Source organism: Xiphophorus hellerii, chromosome 3 (genome assembly GCF_003331165.1).
Source record: "Xiphophorus hellerii strain 12219 chromosome 3, Xiphophorus_hellerii-4.1, whole genome shotgun sequence".
Taxonomy (NCBI): Eukaryota; Metazoa; Chordata; class Actinopteri; order Cyprinodontiformes; family Poeciliidae; genus Xiphophorus; species Xiphophorus hellerii.
In genome coordinates, this window is record NC_045674.1 from 23,642,768 (window position 1) to 23,661,726 (window position 18,959).

Sequence of the window (18,959 nt, forward strand, 5' to 3'; positions counted from 1 at the left end):
CTCTTTAAATATCACATCTTAGTAAACTCTGCAACCCTTTGGGGTGGTAAAACAAATTACAAACAGCCTTTGTGCTGGTTTTAAAGAGAAGTTCAGTAAATTTTAAAAAGGTTTTATTTCCTTTTTTTACCTAATTATAGCCTTTAGAAGCAGGCCATTAAAACAGGAACTTAACTTCAAGGGGAGCAAAGAGTTAGTCTAATGTTTTTATTTGCTGAACCATCAAGGAGATTGCAGGTGTTGATTGTGAGGAAGCTGGTGCATAGGCACATCTTGGCAACATAACAAAAGAATTAAGTGAGCACTTGCACTCTTCAGATATCTTCAATGCAGAAAAAGTTGAATTATGTTATTTAAAACACTGCTCAAACACTGAATAGAAAGACAACACTGTTGATGCCTCGGCAGCCACGAAGAGTGCCGTTGTTGTTTGTGACCATCACATTTTAAATGCGAGAAAATGTGCTTAAGGGTGGCTTCTCCTCCTTCTGCGATGTCTGGCAGAACAAAATGTTGGACGGAGGTTATGGATTGTGTTATCAAACTAAATCAATAACTGCTCTTTCCAAAATGTTCCCCCCTGCATGTTTACCCACAGTAATTAGCCGAGCAGTGACTCGCTTTTTTCTCAGGTTCCGAGTCGATGAATGAGGAGGATGTGTCTGATTTTCTTATCAGTATCTTGATTTCCCTTTCAAGCGGAAAGCAGCGTTAGCGTGAAGCAACTTTTTAGGGCCAAATGACATGTTTTGAGAAAGCTAACTGTAAACTGACAGTTTTTGAGTGGTGTGGCAGAAGATGTGGATTAATGTTTTGGCACCTGCGTCACTGTACTGCAGCTAAAGATGCAGGAGTAAAAACATGAAGAGAATATGAGTGGAAAAGTGAGGCTTTCAGCTGCTTCCACCTACTAGCCCATTTTCTTTACAACTTGACATATTTTGAAGAAACAGTAGTTGGAAGAAAAAGGATTGCTAAAGTAACATTATTTATCAGAAAGTACATTGTTAACCCAAATGATATCAAAATATATATTTTTTCCTCCAAACTACTTACTTTTTAGACAAAAGCCTAACTAACTTCTGTCTCCTCACTGAAGAATTCCTATATAATAAATACATTGTTGAGCTAAAATGGCCGAGCTACAGACTTTGCCATCAATTCTTTGCTCTTATGTGGACATTACATTATTATTGCTGTATAATTAAATGGCTGGTATTTTATACATGTGACGCTGTCTGACAGATTTTTTTTTTTCTTCACTTTTATGCATATTAACTACTGCTGAATGCAACTGTGGGTGGTGGGTCTATTGGTGCCGGGCTGTGGACTTAACTAATACAAAAAAAAAATTGTAATTTCCAAAATTTTGAGGAGAGCATGCAAGAATAATGAGGGCAAGTCTGGTACATATATTGGCCAAAAGGCTTGGAAACCTTGGAACACAAAATATGGTGCCAAATGGCCACATTCCATTCACAAATGAGAATAAAAACAACAACACGACTGAATTATTTTATGTTTTATATATAAATTAACGATTTATACATTGCTGATAAAGAAAAAATACAAAATCTTTTTGATCTTACATGACATTTACATGTGAAATTTTACACAACATATTCAATAACTTACAAATGCTTTATCTGCATAAAAAATAGATCTCTTTACAAAAGTTTGGTAATATGTACATATTCACATACACAGGTTCTTGGATGAGATAACAATTGTGTGGCACATTTAAAAGCATTCTACATTTGGAGTCCCCAGATACAAGACTCGCTGTATATTGCGAGTACCAGATGCATTTCTTCTCTCATCCATAGGAAAAGTGAACTCTCAAAATATATTACATATTGATAACACAAGACATCGCCAAAGAGTGCCATCAAGTTATCAAAACTGTATAAATGTACAAAATGGAATAGCAATGATAGGAGTCAATATAGTGGTATAAAGTACTGTAGCAGCAGTTGCTATACAGGATCACTTTTTGCCAACATGCACAGTTATGAAACTATGAGCTGCATTTAGCCTTCAGATGGTTATCTGACATCACTCCACTAAATCATTGCAAACTGTGCAGATAGATGACATGAGTGTGCAGCTTTACTAAACTAAGTGTTGGGATTTTCCTTTGAAACTTATGCCTATACAGTATTCAAGGCACTGCAATGATGTAGAAATGTGATGACAGTGTTAAATTCATTTCTCTTTTTTTTAAAAAACATAGTTGGGTGATGGTGGCTCAAGTCGAAGTGTGCAAATTCGTTCACGTGTACTGTACATTTGTTGGCAGAAGCTGATGGCTGCGTAAGCCACTGAAATGACGACTCGTGTCAGGAAAAGGGTTAACAAAATTAGCCAAGGCTGTATATTCACAAAGTGTCTTAGAGTAGGAGTATGGTTCAAGAATTTTCTGTCTAAGGCACAGTTTCCCAAAGAAAACGATGCTAGTTTGGGAAAACCAGAGATGAGCTAGTGGTTGCACTTATTCTGTCTTTGAGTTACTCTAAAATAAGGCAGAAAATTTGTCAAGAGCAATAAACTAGACAACGAGCTTCATTTCACCTCAAACGGCCTGCTGATGCACTTTTTCATTCATGTGACGACATCCAAAGTTACAGTAAGTAAACCTCTGGGAAACCTGGCCAGCTGTAGGGTCTGTGCACACTAGAGATTCACGACCTTGCAATTAAAAACCAAAAGCAAAACGCTTGTAAAGGACAAGCAAGAAACTCCTACTTTGAGATTCGTGTGATATACAGGCTCAAGGCTGGGGTTATCCACTCTAGTTCATTTGGAACACAGAAAGTTTATGAGCAAAGAAACAAAATCAGAAAATGCATGACTAACATACAGGAATGAATAAATTGCCTCCACTATTCTATTAGGGTAGTCAGCAATTTCAAACGGTCATGGTTAAATTATTTCTGACAAATTAATTGCACCCAAGTTGATCGTAAACCTAATGTAGACTGTGTCACTGGTGGGGGAGATGTATTCTGCTGTTTTCAGAGAAGCTACACTGTAACAATAAAAGCCCTAGCATTCCCAGTGGCACTCAAAAATTGTACTGCACTTCTGTAGTTAAATCCCTGGCCATATATCTCATCAGTAAGAGGTACCATCCAATTAAGAGGTATAATTGACCGTATCACTTTGAGCAGACTACAGCACTGACACAATTCAATGGGAGACAGTTACTTTTCTGCAGCTGCAGCTCCTCTAACACGCCAGCCGTTTGTAAAATAGAAAATAGATTACACTGATCAACTCACAGTTGAGAGTCTCCTATTCCCCCGTGTTTAAAAATAATCTTCATTAGAACTTAGGGGGAAAGGGGGGAAAAAGAAGGTAGATCTAGGTTATCTCTTTAAAAAAACAACAAGTGTTTATTTGGTATTGTGAAATAACGGCTCTATATTTATACAACTGAGCAGAAAATACTTGCTTTATCTTTATGCCAGAAGCTCTTTTATTCAAGGAGTTAACACTCACAGAGTGCAAAAAGACAAGATCTGAAAAGGTAGGAAACCTACTGTTCTTCCTTCTTATGAATGCCATCAGCTACTTTAATTGAAGCTGAAACTGTGCTTTATGCAACTGAGCAATTTTCTTGCTTCTGCTGCGTGCCAACCGAAAACGGAGAAAAAAGCGTTTTCTGTGTATATTGTTCAATGAAGAAGAAAAAAAAACAATTCTAGGATTAATTCTCCACCCATCTCTATGAGTTAGCAGACATCAAACCATGGTGCAGATGGTGTTGAGATTGGGATCAAAGCGGACGACTTTCCCCTCCGCAGCTTTCGTGTTTGTGTTGTACATGGGGTTTTCAAATGTGGCTTGTCCGTTATTGTTCTCGTGGACGGAGCATCCCGTGTACTGAGCTTTATCTGTTTTCCTGTGGAACAAAAAACAGAAAGACAGGCGTCCAATTAACAGCCTCTACTTTCCCTCACATGCTTCTATTATCTTGGTGTGGACAGCTGCTAAAGGTAAATGAGGTTGTGAGGTAATTGTTGGTGAGAAGAGCAGTGCGAGTAGCCCCTGTGCCATCTCAGGGGTAGCGAACATATTGTGAGTGAAATTTGCATGCCACAGACTCTGCACGTGTGAACTGTTCAGAGAGCTAATGGCTACAAATAAGACAAAATGTCTCCCTGCGCATGCAGCACATGAACCTTCAGCAAAATACATACAGCTCTAAAGCGTTTCTCATTAAAATGCACTGATGTATGCTACTGTGTAATTCCATTCAGATGGTAATGCATTGACTAACGTTGCATCAGGCTTTGAAGTCTCTCACGAGTGTGAGACTGTTTCAGTGTGGAGCCCCACTGCAGAACTGCAGGCTGTGTGTGCTGGCCTCAGTGCATCACCTATATTATTCCAAAACATTTTTTTCCTTTAGGTCAAAACTACACTCAAGGATCATGACCATTTATTATGCCAAATTTTTACACCTTTCCAGATTCAAACTTCATATGTTTACAGTCCTTCTTAGACAAATTTAAATTTATAATCATAAATCAGGTTTTATATACAGAACATAAAGGAAGGAAGGTGAATTTATGGTTGAATATATCACTCTATGGATGGAAAACGACTGTTGGTTAAACAGATGGATGGATGAATAAATAGGTGAACAAACAGATATTGGGCTCAATGGAAGGACAGATTGATGGATGGATGGATGGATGGATGGATGGATGGATGGATGGATGGATGGATGGATGGATGGATGGATGATTACAGGAATAGGGGTAAATAAAATGGAAATAATATTTTTCATTACTATATTTTTCCATACTTATTTAAATTCAGTCCAATTCATATTTATAAATATTTATTATTAACTAAGCTTACTGTACTGTTTGATAACTAGTATTAATTAGAAATTATGTATGATAGCATTGAAATTATTTTTTTAAAGTGTCTCGAGATGACATTTGCTGTTGTTGAATTGAAGCTGTGTATTTCCAGATCCTACATGAACCATGTTAACCTCTCTAAAAAAAAAAAAAACTCGATTTGTGGAAATCAGCTAAAAAGTTCAAGTAAAGCAAATTCGTATTCTGCATTCCTCCAGAAGAGTCGCCTACCTCTGCTTGTAAAGATAAAAGCCGAGGCCTGCGAAGATGAGAGCAAAGAAAGGCACGAGGATAGCGACTGCAACAGAACTGCTGTTGGTGGAGCCGGTGGTCTCAGGGTCCGCAAGCGTAACGTTCTCTCTCAGAGTTAAACCTACAGAAAGACAAACATTTTAAAACCAGTCATCAGTGTGTAACATATTTAATGACACCATAAAGTGATAACAGTGAAATTAATACGATGAAAGAAGAATACATATCTGGTTGGGATGATGACAACGATGGAGATGAAGATGAGGATCATAATGCAGACAAGACTCAGCAGCCGTTTGATAAAAAACGCCAGCCATACTGATCTCACTGATAATCATCACTGTGACTGTGATAATCGAGTTGAGAACAATCATGTGATAATGACAGCAGAGATGATGAGCACAAAGGAATGAAGCACAATGATGCTGAAGGGGATAATCTCCTGTCTGTTGCATGAATGTGGCTAAATAAGACATGGCTGACAGCAGTGATTGGGAACAAAAAAGCTGCAAATGTTCCCACTGTGGTACAACATTATTAAGCCCAACCACATCTAGAGAGTTTGTAGGTAAATCTGATTCAATAAAAAGCATGTGCTGTAATTTCCAATCATTCAGGTTTTTTGCTTTAGTTATTGAGTACCAACTCATCATGCAGTAAACAATTGGTTATTAAGAATGACCAACAGACAGCCACCACGTTTTAGTCTGTTGTGTTATCAACAAATCCATTTATTATTATTTGCATATTCCCTGCTAAAATCATTCTGGGGAGTCGCAAAGGACCGAGTCTGTTGAGTAATTGTGTTACGCCGGCTTGTTTAATTTAGGAGATTTCCAATGAGCAGATGTTCCAGCAAATTGTCAAAAAAAACAAAAAATCGTGATACTGGTGCAAAACGACGACTCATGCTCCAGAGCTGTGTCAACACTCGAGGCCGGTAGCATCTAACTTGCCAACAAAACCATCTGGCTTGCATCTGACAACCAGCTAAGCTGAATTAATTTGCCTTCGCCACTCAAACGCATGTTTTTGCTTGATGTCTGATTTTACGTCACAAATCATTCAAACTGCCTCAGGAAAACGGTCTACATTCTTAAGAGCAAAGGTGAAATCCGGGGTAGCAGATGTTAGTGGGTTACGCGCGCACTCAGAATCGGAGTCATGCTCGCGTACATTGTGAGGACAAGTTGACAAGTGCTTTGGTTGTTAAGAGACTGCATCAGCCCAGGGAGCCGAGATACTAGAGCAGTCTCTGAGTAAAAGATCACTGATATCTAGGAGAAGAATCAGGACATCCAGCTAAACAAGGGAGAACAAGATTTTAGGAATGATTTTTTGGGAAACTAAGAATACATTTTGGTTTTATTTTATAACACAGAAAAAGTTTCACAAATCAGACATTGTGTTTTAGAGGATCTCTGATAAGCATAGAATAATCCAGTCCAGGCTTAATCGATCCATTTGTAGCAGCCTTCATCGTTTCTCATTCAGCTCACAAGCAGAATGATTCAGAGATCCACACCACACCACACCACACCACACCACACCACACGGTTTTGAGTTTAAATTTTGCTTTCTTTTCATAAAATGGCCAGCTTACTATTGTTTAATTCATAAATACAATTAAACACTAGCAGTTACTTTCCAAATATTTTACAGCACATAGGCCATAAATATCTGAGCTAAAATCTCTAGCATCAACGATAGGAGATTAAAATCTCAAACTTGGAGCATGGAGACTGAATGGTTAGCAGAGTGAGCTTGCTGACCAAGAGTCACACTAATGTCTTAGGACACTATTTTTTGACATGAGGGGTGCAGCCTCCAGAGGTTGGGGGGCTTCTAACAACTGAAGGGAATATAAGAATAAGATTGCCAAAAAGAAGAAAAAAATCTAATCAAATTTCAGTCATAATATTTTTATCATAAAATCTAATCTGTTTTTCAATCATCAATCAATCAAGCTGCCAGTTAAATTTATTGAGCTGTTTTGCTCCTAACGCCAGCACAGGAAGCACAGAAATGAAAAGGTTTTTGACAAGAAAAAACTGAAGGAACCGTCCAGCAGCGGCTAAAAAATCTCTACGAGCTAATGGCCAACTAAAATCAAAGGCATGGGGTAGAATCTGTGCTAAATGAATGTAATACTTATTAAATAAAGAAATGAGAAAAAAACATTAAAAACATCAATGTTTCTTCACATATTTTGTAACATTGCCTGTAGGTTTGCAAACACGTTTCCAGCCCATTAGCATACGCTGTTTAGATATGTTTCTGGACATATCCAAACAGGGGCATGGAGAAGTGACCCCTATCTAAGGTCACTTCTCCTGGTATTAAGAGTAAACCAAAACACACTGCTCACAATATGACACCAAGCAACAAACTCACAGAGTGTCCAGAATGAAGCTTAAGCTTCCACATGAAGAAATAATAAACAAAACTGACTTTCGGATTAAACCATAATTCCTTCTCTTTCTTCTACTACATGAGTATGAGTGACAAATAGCGGCGGGAGTTTGGGGTATTTCTTGGAGTTGCTTACCAAGTCGTTGAAGTCCAAACTGTCCATAGTCTTTACCCTGTATGAAACCCTGACACACGTAGCTGCCACCCTCAGGCTCAGCCGAAACCTACCAGGGAAACATAATGCAACACTGAGAAGCAGTATGTACATTTGGAGTGTGCTTCAGCAAAGCACTTGAAAAGGTGTGAAGTATATTCCACGCCTTATCAAAATCTGCAGATGTACTGTATTAGGTATGACAGTCCACACATTTTGTTGCTCTAAAATGTGAAATAACACCTTTGTTATTTTTCAAATTGCATTCCGCAATAGGAGTCGTGCAGTATGCCACCAATAGCTCAGTGTGGTGCGCAGTTGCCTGTCAAAAGGTTTTATTTGTTGGACCTTGAAGTTTATTATTGTAAAAGAAAAAAAATAAATCAGCTCTGACTAGAATTGTCATGCAGCTGTTGCAGGCCTGTCAGATGTCAACTTTATGTCTGACACTTATTCAGCAACAGAGTACAAAAAACAGATACATAAGCAGCTAGCGAAGCATTCAGCGTACTGCTAATTTGGATTAAAGTAAATCTAAAGACACTGTGAATCCGGAAATGAGCATCCCTTTAATTGGATTCTGACTTTCTTGCAGAGCTTTAAACAATATCAAAGTTGTAATTAGAAGACTTTGCAATAATTAGGTCCAGGAAAGGCTTGTTTTCTCTCGCAGATTATGCTTTGCTGCCTGAAACATCAACTTGAAAGTAACAAATCTAATTAAAAATAAAACAAGTATTTAGCTCTCAGGTATCATTTCAAAATCCCTAATTGGTATACTCACAAATCCATCCATTGCCCAGGACTCATCCATAATCCTGCCCAAAGAGCTGTAGGTCAGTGCTCTCATCTGATACAGCAAGAGCGTTAACCGTGCCTCCTGGCGTTTGTACACACCTACAAGGTGTAAAGCAAAAAGGCAAACAAGACATGAAGTAAAAAAGAAGTAATTAAAACAGCAAATTAAGCCGAAAAAGGGAAACAAAAATCACACTGGGGAACTTAGAAGCTTCACACACAGAAAAGAAAAACAAATTGAAAAGAGGAAGAGAGCAGGCATAAAACTCTTGACTGGGCAGACAGTCGGTTCTGACTAATTCATCCGTCTTTAAAGCCAATAGTTAATTTCCAGTCTCATGCATGAGATCATTTGGTGATTGACTGATTGACACAAGGCGCCCTGAAAATAAATGGAAGTGACATACAGAGAGGTGCTGGGGGAGGTGAAGGGTAGGAAGCAGGAGACAGATAATTTATAGATGACTCACCAGAGAGCAGAAACTCTGTGCTACTGTCTGTTAAAGTTACATTGACTTTTCCAGTTGTAACATTAAAGCTGGTGACTGTCAAACTCATTGGCTGTTTCTGCCCCTTGTAATCGTAGGAACCCTTCCAGACGAAATCCGGGGCAAACACATCGTCTGGAACTGAAGGGAAACAATGAAAAACATTGTTAGAAAATAGAGCCAGGAAGAAAATAGAACCAGACGTGTACAGCATATTGCTTTCAAGCATCCAACGGTTGATCATTTTTCCATTCAAGTTGCATAATATCAAATTATTACTTCAATTATTGTTGGAAATGCTGTCAATTACAAGTACATGATGGTGACCACTTGTACTTATTTGCAGAAAACAAAGTCATGGTTAGAATGATCACTTTCTAATAGATTTTAAGAGTTGGAAATTACCTTTGTAGTAAAAGTTGCATAAAACCATTAAGACTGCTGTTGCTTCGAGTGAATTATTTGTGATATTAATAATGATGCTGTAGAATGTAGTTGTGAAGAGAATAAACAACTTTTACTATTAATATTTACAAAAATATTAAGTCAGCATGTCTGATGATAGAAGTGGCAAATTATATAATTATATAATTACATATACTGACATTAAATGCATTCTGACACATTTATTTGTTATCTCTTAGAAACAATGGTTGAAAATAAGGTTAGAAACAAAAAGGATCCAAACCATCCTGTTAGTTTTTAGGATTCACACATAATCAATTAGTGTTTAACATAATAACACATTCTTATCACAATATTTTTTCCTACAGTAACGATGAATAGTAAGACAAATGTTTGGGCATGCAAACTATTTTGCCTAACTAAAAACATTGAAATATTTTGACATGGCAGGATTTAGTTCAGTTTTGTCGCTTTCATATAAGTTAACACAAATGTCATGAGATGACATTTTAAAAGAGAACTAGGTCAGATTTATTTAAAGTTGTAAGGAGACACATTCCATTATAATGAAAACATCTAGCTACATTCACACAATGAAAGTAAGTTAGTCACATGCCAAATGGTGAAATCTATTCTGAAATCTATTTTGAACTGTCACATTGTGAAATTACATGCATGATTTTAGCTAAAAGTCATACAAATGACAGCATTAAAATTGCATTATCTGTCATAATGTTGCAAACGTCACATTTGATGAGGGTTTTTTTTTTTGTTTATGTTGCATATGGGTCCCAGAGGCAAATTCTCTCTTTATTTCCATTACAAATACTATTATTACCAGTAACATGCATAGAATATAGTACAATTTAGAGGTAAGCTAATTACCATCTTGCACTGATATTTCCTAATTAAAAAGATCTTGCTTCTTCTGTGACCTTTTCATTTTCCCTCCTGATAACAAGTCTAGCACTAATTGCACGTAATTATCCTTTTGTAGTAATTTTTCCTCCTTGATGACTTTAAATTTCAAAAGCAAAACTGATAAAGGGGTGTAAAGTTAAAAGGTATTGTCATTAAAGAAATTAAACAAAGTCCATTAATCTGTAAACTATTGAACTCATTTATACTTATAAAATATATCCACAAAGCTGAAACAGGACAACAGTGAAAAAAAGCTTTTCTATATAAAAATTCTTTTTTTGTGCCAAAGTCAGAGCACTTCACCCATCAAGAGCATAAACATGGCTGCACATCTTAAACAAAGCAGAGTACAAACAATAAAATGGTTTCCAATGTAAGCAGCTTTAAATTTAGCTCCTTCCAATAGTCAGCATGTCTGAAGCATTTTTACACAAGTAGCTCATGTATTTAAATACCCACCCTTCATCTTAGGGCTTGGTGTCCCTGGCACGGGTTTGACTATTTTCTCTTGGGATTTAGATCCAACTGCAAATGAACATAAATATGCATTGTCACTGAGATGTGGCGATGCACTGCAAGGCTTAAAGCTGCAGGAACACAGATATAACATCCTGCAAGTGTTAAGCTTTCCCTTATTTTCTTGCAGCTGCAACTTAAACATTTCTGGAAAATACAAACAAACACATCCAAACAGTCTTACAACACATCCAGTACAGTAACCCACTCTCCCACTCTCTGCATCCGACCATATGCATTAATTCAAAGCTCTCCCCTGAACATTTTTAGTTTTACTTCACCACCCTCTCCATTCATCTGCCCCTGCAGACCTCTGCCGACAGCGTACCTCTGCACACAGGCACCTTGCCCGTCCAGCTGCCGTCAGAGCGGCAGACACGGTGCTCTGAACCCCCGGAGAGGAAATAACCTGGCTGACAGGTGTACACCAGGGTGTAACCGTAGGAGGGCAGGTCTAGACCCATAACGTCAGCGTTGGCTGGGCTCCTTGGCTGCTTGCAGGAGTGAGCTGGAGATTAAGCAGAGGGCAAATGTGTTATTACACACATCTACAGGGAGACACAAATAACAAGCGAGCCAAATTCACACACCACTCTATGCACCCCGAGGCTCACACACACACACACACACCCACCCACGCCTGCCCACGCACGCCCGCACACAAGCACAAGTGTAAAGATAGACGAATGTAATTAAGTCCTCATGAGGAAGGGGGAGAGAAGTTGAGGTTTAAAAAAAAAAGGATTGGACTGATAGAGGAGCCTCTGTCAAAGCCAGTGATTTGCAATTTTCATAATAATAACACCAAAGTTAAATGGCAGTATGAAGTTCAACCGGTTAGTGTTTGCATAATTTACCAATAAACAAACACTCCTTCATCTCACATTGTGTTTCTTTTCCTTTTCTGTAGCAAAACATGCAAAAATTAGTTATGCAAATTTTATTTGTTTAAAAATGCACCACTAAAATAACAAAAATATGTAAACTTAGAGAGTTTAGGACCAACTCAGTATTCTTTCAAAAGTTAGAAGTGTTTCATATCTGCCTTGAGGTGATCACGTTGGCAGTGAGAATGGAGGAGGCAGAATGACACCAGTGACCTTTTTGAGTGAAAGACATGCTGAAAACAAAACATGCAAAGTATTTAGGATCAGATGGACTGTCCAATAAAAGTGGTGTAAATAGAAAAAATATTACAGTTGTTTGAATTAATGCTTATTCGTTGATGTTTATGCTGCCTTTCTTGTCTGCAGTTGCTCTCATGAGAAACAGGTTCTTATTCCTTTCTTAGGATGTGGTTCAAGCTGAGAGACCACTGGCAGCAGACAGTACCCTACCTACGCTTTCCATGTGAAGTATCTGTGTGAATAACGCCCTAATGCAAACATGACTATGATTAAATGGTTTATTATTTAGAGTTCACATACAGTAAATATGTACTGTGTTTTAGGTTAGAAGAAGTTCACTTTCACCCTGCCCCTGGACTAACCATTATCTTAAACCTATGGGACTACACAAAATGAAGATGGCACATCCTGAACTTGTCATGTTTTTGCATTGACAAGTGTTGATGGGGACTTAGCAGCATTCCACAAGTCAAGAAGGGGATACAGGACTCATCTAAGGATGTTCTGGCCACATGGGCTCAAACTGAAATATTTGCGGTTACATCTAACCCAACAAGACAGAGGTTCAGTTATTTTGCAAAAAAAAAAAAAAAAGACAGAAATTACGGTCTCTAGATCTGCCAAGCTGGAAGAGATATTCAGCTACACTTGCATGAAAAGTTCTACAGAGTATTAACTTAGGGTTACTGAATTCAAATACATGCCAGTGTAAGTGATAAAGAAGCTGAAACCCACACAACCCTTCCCTTTACAATTGTAATTGTTTACTACTTTGAGAAGCAAACAAAGTAGTAAACTTACACAAAGCATCTCCAGTGCATAAAATGCACTGAGGCTGTTTGTAACATGACACAATGTCTATTAAAAGAAAATAAGTAAATACTCTTGTAAGACACTGTAAAAATCTGTACATTAAAGTGGTTATGCTGCAGATAAATGAGGTAGAGAGCAATAAATTACTAGGCCAGTCTAATTGGACTAAAGTGAAATGCATATTAAATTCATACAATACAATCATATTAAATAAATTGGAACATTACTAAGAAGCTTATTTATTTCAGCAGCATAATTTACTAAATGAAACACATTATATGGATTAATTATACACACACTGATGTTTTCAAGTCTTTCTTTCTGTAAATTATGATTATTTCTACCTACAGATGCTAAAACCTACAGTCTTTACAATTAGCATATTACATTTTAGGGAAAAAAAAAACTTTTAGAAAAACATTTTGAAATGTGGGCTTAATGAAAAGTTGTTTTTTTTTTTCTCAAAAAGGTACTTTTAATTTGACAATCGCACCTAATCAGAATGCATCTTCTAACTGATTAAGTAAGTGTAAAATATGTGGGCAAATGCCTGAGTGCATCTTTAAAAATGATTATCATTACCAGGATATGAAAGCACCTCTCAGCTGAATGAGCAGCGAGAACGGTCAGACTTGATAAAACAATGACAGCTCTGAAAGCAGCCCACACAATGACAATGATGCATGTATTTTCATTTTACCAAGGCAATAACCTTAAAAAAAAGACAGAGACTTTTGGGCAGGTCGTCTTCTGTCCTACAATAACCCTTCACTTTAATCCCACCGATCATTTCTGCTGTTACATCGAGATGGCGGTTTAAATTTTCTTCACAGATAGTTTGATGGAACTTGACAGGGACCTCAGGAGAAATGGGATAAACAGTCCAGATGCAGGTGCCTAAAGCTCGCCAAGAGACCTGCTAAAGGGACCTCCAGCTGCACATGCAATAACCGAATAGGGTAAGTGAGCACTTTCCTGCCTCACATTTTTTACATTTCATGTCAAAGTATTCTTTTATTCAGTACATCATATGCTAACTCTTTTTTTTTTTTTTTTTTTTGAGTTAACAGCTCACATCGAATATGACAAAATCTTTTATTCTTTTAGAGGAAAACAGCTTTGGCTGAAGGGGAATCTTGACAAGTTGAATTAGCTGCCTTTTCAAAACACAGCCCTTTTATATACCATATTAAATAAGTTCATTTTCTCTCAAGTGGATTTTGTCTAGTCTAATGTTTTCCAACAACAACTCTCTCAACCAAATGAAACCATATGCAAATCACCCCAACTGGAAGAACACTGCAGGCTTGAACATTCGGGCTCCGGGCCATCAACAATAATGTGAAAATAGTGAAATAATTTTGATGCTTGCAAGTGAAAGTGCATGCTGCCAGCTGTCAAATGGGAGACAGCTGCACAGTACCAAATCGGTCCTTCATGGCATTTTAATGACATTAGTGGAAATAGGATGCGGAAGGAATGCCAGGATGAAACACAATTTCTAGACTTTATGGAAGAGGATTGTGACTGGAAAAACGTTCTTGTTGGACATTACTTTAGTGCTAGCTAGAAACATAATGGATGTTTGGCCATTCGTGGAGACGTTGTGTTCATACTTTAGCAACCAGGTGTTTGAAAGTAAAAGTTGGAAAACCAGACATCTAATTCATCATAAAAACTGTTTTCAAAAGGATGAGTGCACTTTAGAACAACTGTTTAATTTTCAGTGCCAATAAAAAGTTAGTTCTCACCCCAAACCTCTGTGATGTTTTACACTTTTAAATTGTTTTTACAAATCAATCATGACAAACAAAATTTGGCTTTTTTAACAAAAATTTACAAAAAAACCCATCTTTGTCCAAAAAGTCAAATTTTGTTGATAAACTACTGTTAGGTCTCAATGTGGTTTGAATCCCACCCAAGGCTTTTCTGCATAGAGCTCGTATGCTCCCCTGAGGGTTCTTCCAAGTGGTTAGGCATCCTGAAGTCCAAAAAAATAAATGTTAGATTGGTAGATTTCTCTAAATTGGCCTATGGTTTGAATGTGTGCAAGGACTGCTGTTTGTCCAGTGTGTCTCTGTTGTGCTGTTTTGGACTGAGAACTTCCAGGGTGCACCACAATTCTCACCTAATGACTGCATTACATAGGCAATTCTGAACATTCTGCTTCAGGATTTTGTTGCTAAAGTAAAAATCATGGTTACATAAATTGCAGCAAGTTATCCAGGTCATGAAACTGCAAAGCAGCCCCAGTCCATCAGACTGCCACCACAATGCTCAACTGTCGCCATTATGTTCAATTTCTGAAACTCTGCTAGTTTTGTGGCAGACACAATAGGACTCACACATTTCAAAATGTTCAGCTTGATCTCGTCAGGCCACAGAATATTTTACCAAAGGTTTTGGGGATCATCAAGCCCCTTTTCTTGGCTAATGTGAGATGTTCAATGTGTTTTTTCAGCTCAAAAGTAATTTTCACCTTGGAACTTTCCCATTTATGACACTTTCATCCAGTCTTCCTATTGTTGTTGAATCATGAATGCAAACCCAGCCTAACGCAAGTGAGGCCTACAGAGTTTTATACATTCTGGGATCTTTTCTACCAGACACTAGTAAGCCTGACACTCCTGGGAAAGTTCATCGGTCTTCTATGTTTTGTGACTAATGGTTCTCATTGTGGTCCGCTGGCACCCAAAGCCTTGGAAATAGCTTTATAATCCATATGGCAGTGAGGTTGCTTTACTGGTGCTCTTGAATTTCTTTAACTTGAGGAAAAATGTGTTGCTCTTTCAGCCTTTATGTTGTCAGATTAACTTGATCTAAGTAATTTATTTGTCCTTGGTTCATGAAACAACAAAAGGAACAATTATATCTTCATACAGACCAGGTTGGTTTGGGTTTGTCCCCCCGTCTAATAAATGAATGATAATAAGTAGTTTTCAATTACTGAAGTTATTGTCTTCTGATGTCAAAATTTGCTTAATGATCTGAAACATTTTGTGACACAAACAAAGCAAAGACAAAGGAAATATGTATTACTTTTCATAGAACTGCACTGAATTTCTCAAGCAGTGGCAGTAGAATCTAGAGAGGATCAAATACATTTTTCTCTAATAATTTCAGCAGTAACAATGACAAGACAAGGGCAGAGGAAAAATCAATACATTGTCAAGCCACTACATGTGATGGAGCAATGCTAGAGAGCAGCTCCAGGGGTGCTTCATTTAAGATGACAGATATACCAAACAACAATCTGCACCTGCCAAGCACAGAAGCCAAAACATAAAGTCTAGAACCTGGAAACATTAAGTCTTATTGATGTATTTATATATGTCAAGGTAGGCACTTACTGTTGCTATTAAGGGATATAAGTTAAAAGTGTCAATCAAAAACTCCATCATTTACTGTAGTTCAATGTACCAATTACCTGATAAAAATGTACAAAATCCTTGGGGGATTCAAGTGTTTTTTTTAAATAATCTATTGGCACAAATGTGAAATGCAATCTACTAAGTCTAAAAAACATACTTTTCCAGATGAAGAATAGCATAATGAGAGACAATCAAACAGTGAATGACTGGTTTGACTTTTGATGTCCATTTTGAGGTGCAAGCATTAAGATACAGCTGCAGTAACACAAGCTCCTAAATCAACATAAGTTGGATTTTGATTTGTATTTCCATAATAATGAGAGTGCTATTACTTTGCACAACCTTTGCCTTGGGGGATATAAAGAGAAATGGTGTTCAACAACTTCAAAGTGATGGTAAGAGGCTTCCATTTCAAAGGTTCAGATTTTAAATTTAGGTTCAGTAATTTATGTTCCATTTTACTCCTGTGTTATAGCGCGTTCCCTTAAAAGAGAAAAAGAAAGAAAATTCAGTCCTCAGGCACAGTATCTCTCGTACAGACTCGAGCCACTTCAACCAGTAATAGATTTCAGCAGAAGTGAAAGAAGACTGTTTTCACCTCGTCTCTGCACAAAGATCCAATGCCTAATATAGTTGTTTAAACTTCTAAACTAATAGGATGCTGGTTTTCTGGTTAGATTGAAACCTCCGATAGGTTTATTTAGGTACTTGCCACACATTTCACCTGGATTTAAATGGAGACAAATTTGCTCTGATTGCTGCTTAATTTGAAGAGCTCATCCCAGCTCAGCAATAAATGCCATTAAGGAGTCAGGAGTTGCCCAGCCTCCTGAATCATTCAAAGAGGAGTATGATGACAGGGTCAACATTTTTTAAAAAAGTGGAGGAGAAAGGAGCTATGAACTGTCAAGTGAAAGGCTGACAAGCAAGGTTTTTTGCATTTCTCTTTACTCAATCTAAAATAATAAAATTACGTCCTCAATTGCTGCTAGACATTGAAAAGCTGCAAAGTCTCAACCAAAAACACAACTAAATGAGAAGGGATGACAAATTTATCACACCTCAAGAAGGCTTTACCACATGAGGAAAGGCTCAAAACCCTTGGAAGATTGAAAACTTTTTCCTAGAATACTAGGCTTTCTTTGTTTTCCAGTATATGTATAAGACCTCAATCCCATCTGCATGGCTGTGTCATAAGTAAGGTACATTAAAAGAGTATTAGAAACAACTATAAGCGTAACATACTTTAATAGTCTAGCATCTAGAATCACATCATCTAAAATGAATCTGAAATTTAACCAATATGTTGTAAAAAGACCATATAGTAAATATAGGGATTCAGTGGAGGGATGTGATAATACAAAGTATTAGCCTCAGCTGGCTCTACCCAATAAACCGGTGAGTGGGTTTATGCACAATAAAAAGACAGCAAGCAAAAATGAAAGGTTTCACAATCCCTCTGAAACTTCCTCTTATTTCAATAAAACACACAGAGACACTTTAAAAGTCTCGCTGCAAGATAAAACCAACTTTTTTTGCCACATATTGCTCAGGACACCTTGGAACAAGAGATAATGTATCACATGGGAAACTTTCACGTTGATGACTTTGAATGCCTCAATTGTTTTTGCCATTTACATATGCTAAGAAAGTAGGCATATCATCAGCAGGAAGGTCCTGTCCGTCTATCCTATCAGTCTGTCTCTCTGTCTGTGTTGAATGTTAACACTACAAGTGGTTACTAAAGGACAATTTTGGTCCGATTTGAGATGGAAAAGCTCAAGAAAAATTGCTTTAGCAGAAAGTGATCTCACAGAAATACCGAATTACACCACAACTTGGAGAACCACTTATCTTGGCAAAGTGAATGGGATAAACTGCATGGCCCTGGTTTGATGCTGGTCGACAGTTCAGCTTGTCCAAACAGAATGACAGTAATCTTGGCCAACACTTCAGTCTCAGAACGATGACAGGTTGATTGAGGTACGAGAAGCAATCTACTGGAAGGTCCCGGGTTAGATGAGGACTGAGCGAATGAGAGAACTTGGTATTGACAGAGGCACAGGGAGGGTGAGGAGGTGAAGGGCAGAGCACGAGCGTAAAGAGACCCTCTGAGTAATCAGCGGCACAGATAAATAGTGTAAAGAAAGACTGAAGGGTTGGAGACAAACAACGACAGGAGAAGTCATCTGAAAACACAGTGAGAGGATAAAGAGCAAGTACTTACGGACACAGGTAGGTTGGATCCCGGTCCAGGTAAGATCCGGCAAACACAGCCTTGTTGTGGAGCCTTGCAGTATGTGTCCCTGTTGGCACTGGAAGTCTACTCTGCTCCCCACCTGGCCACAAACAGACAACACACAAAGAAGGAATCAATACACTGATGCAAATGCCAATAAGCTCCCAGCTCCAAATCTAAAGAGCTGGGAAATAATACTGAACACTAAATGTTTCTTTTCTCCTTAGCAATGATTATCTGTAGGGTGTTGTGGTAAAAGGGAGAATTATTCCAAAGCTGATGTCCTATTTTTTTTTTGTTTTGTTTTGTTTTCTTATCTGATACGGAGATTAGAAGGGCTTGTCTGTTTTCTAGTGTTTAAATAATTTTGTTTATATTTTCAGCAGCCATTCCAGTCCACGCCTTAAAGGCAGCACAAAGACAGATTATTCTCATTTGGAAGTGTCAAGATGTGGGTAAAAGTTGCTCAGTAATGCAGAACGACGCAAGACCGCACACCATTACAAGCACTAATCCATGTAAGCTGCTTCTGCCTTTAGTATGACACTTTTCATATCAGTGATTCTACTGAATGTTGTGAAGAAATTGT

General features: G+C 37.8%; 1 protein-coding gene across 5 annotated transcripts in view; it reads right to left on the reverse strand.

Moving 5' to 3' along the window:
* Positions 1–1,507: 1,507 nt before the first annotated feature.
* LOC116717212 (CUB and sushi domain-containing protein 3-like) overlaps positions 1,508–18,959 on the reverse strand; it is a 247,843-nt gene continuing 230,391 nt past the window's right edge. For all 5 annotated transcript variants that reach the window (XM_032558427.1, XM_032558431.1, XM_032558430.1 and 2 more), the window contains 8 exons: positions 18,359–18,470; positions 11,149–11,328; positions 10,764–10,829; positions 8,961–9,119; positions 8,477–8,589; positions 7,675–7,762; positions 5,106–5,247; positions 1,508–3,904 (listed from right to left, as the gene is read on the reverse strand). In XM_032558427.1, the coding sequence (XP_032414318.1) occupies positions 3,745–3,904; positions 5,106–5,247; positions 7,675–7,762; positions 8,477–8,589; positions 8,961–9,119; positions 10,764–10,829; positions 11,149–11,328; positions 18,359–18,470 (1,020 nt within the window). In that variant the 3' untranslated portion in view covers positions 1,508–3,744. The remainder of the gene's footprint in view (positions 3,905–5,105; positions 5,248–7,674; positions 7,763–8,476; positions 8,590–8,960; positions 9,120–10,763; positions 10,830–11,148; positions 11,329–18,358; positions 18,471–18,959) is intronic.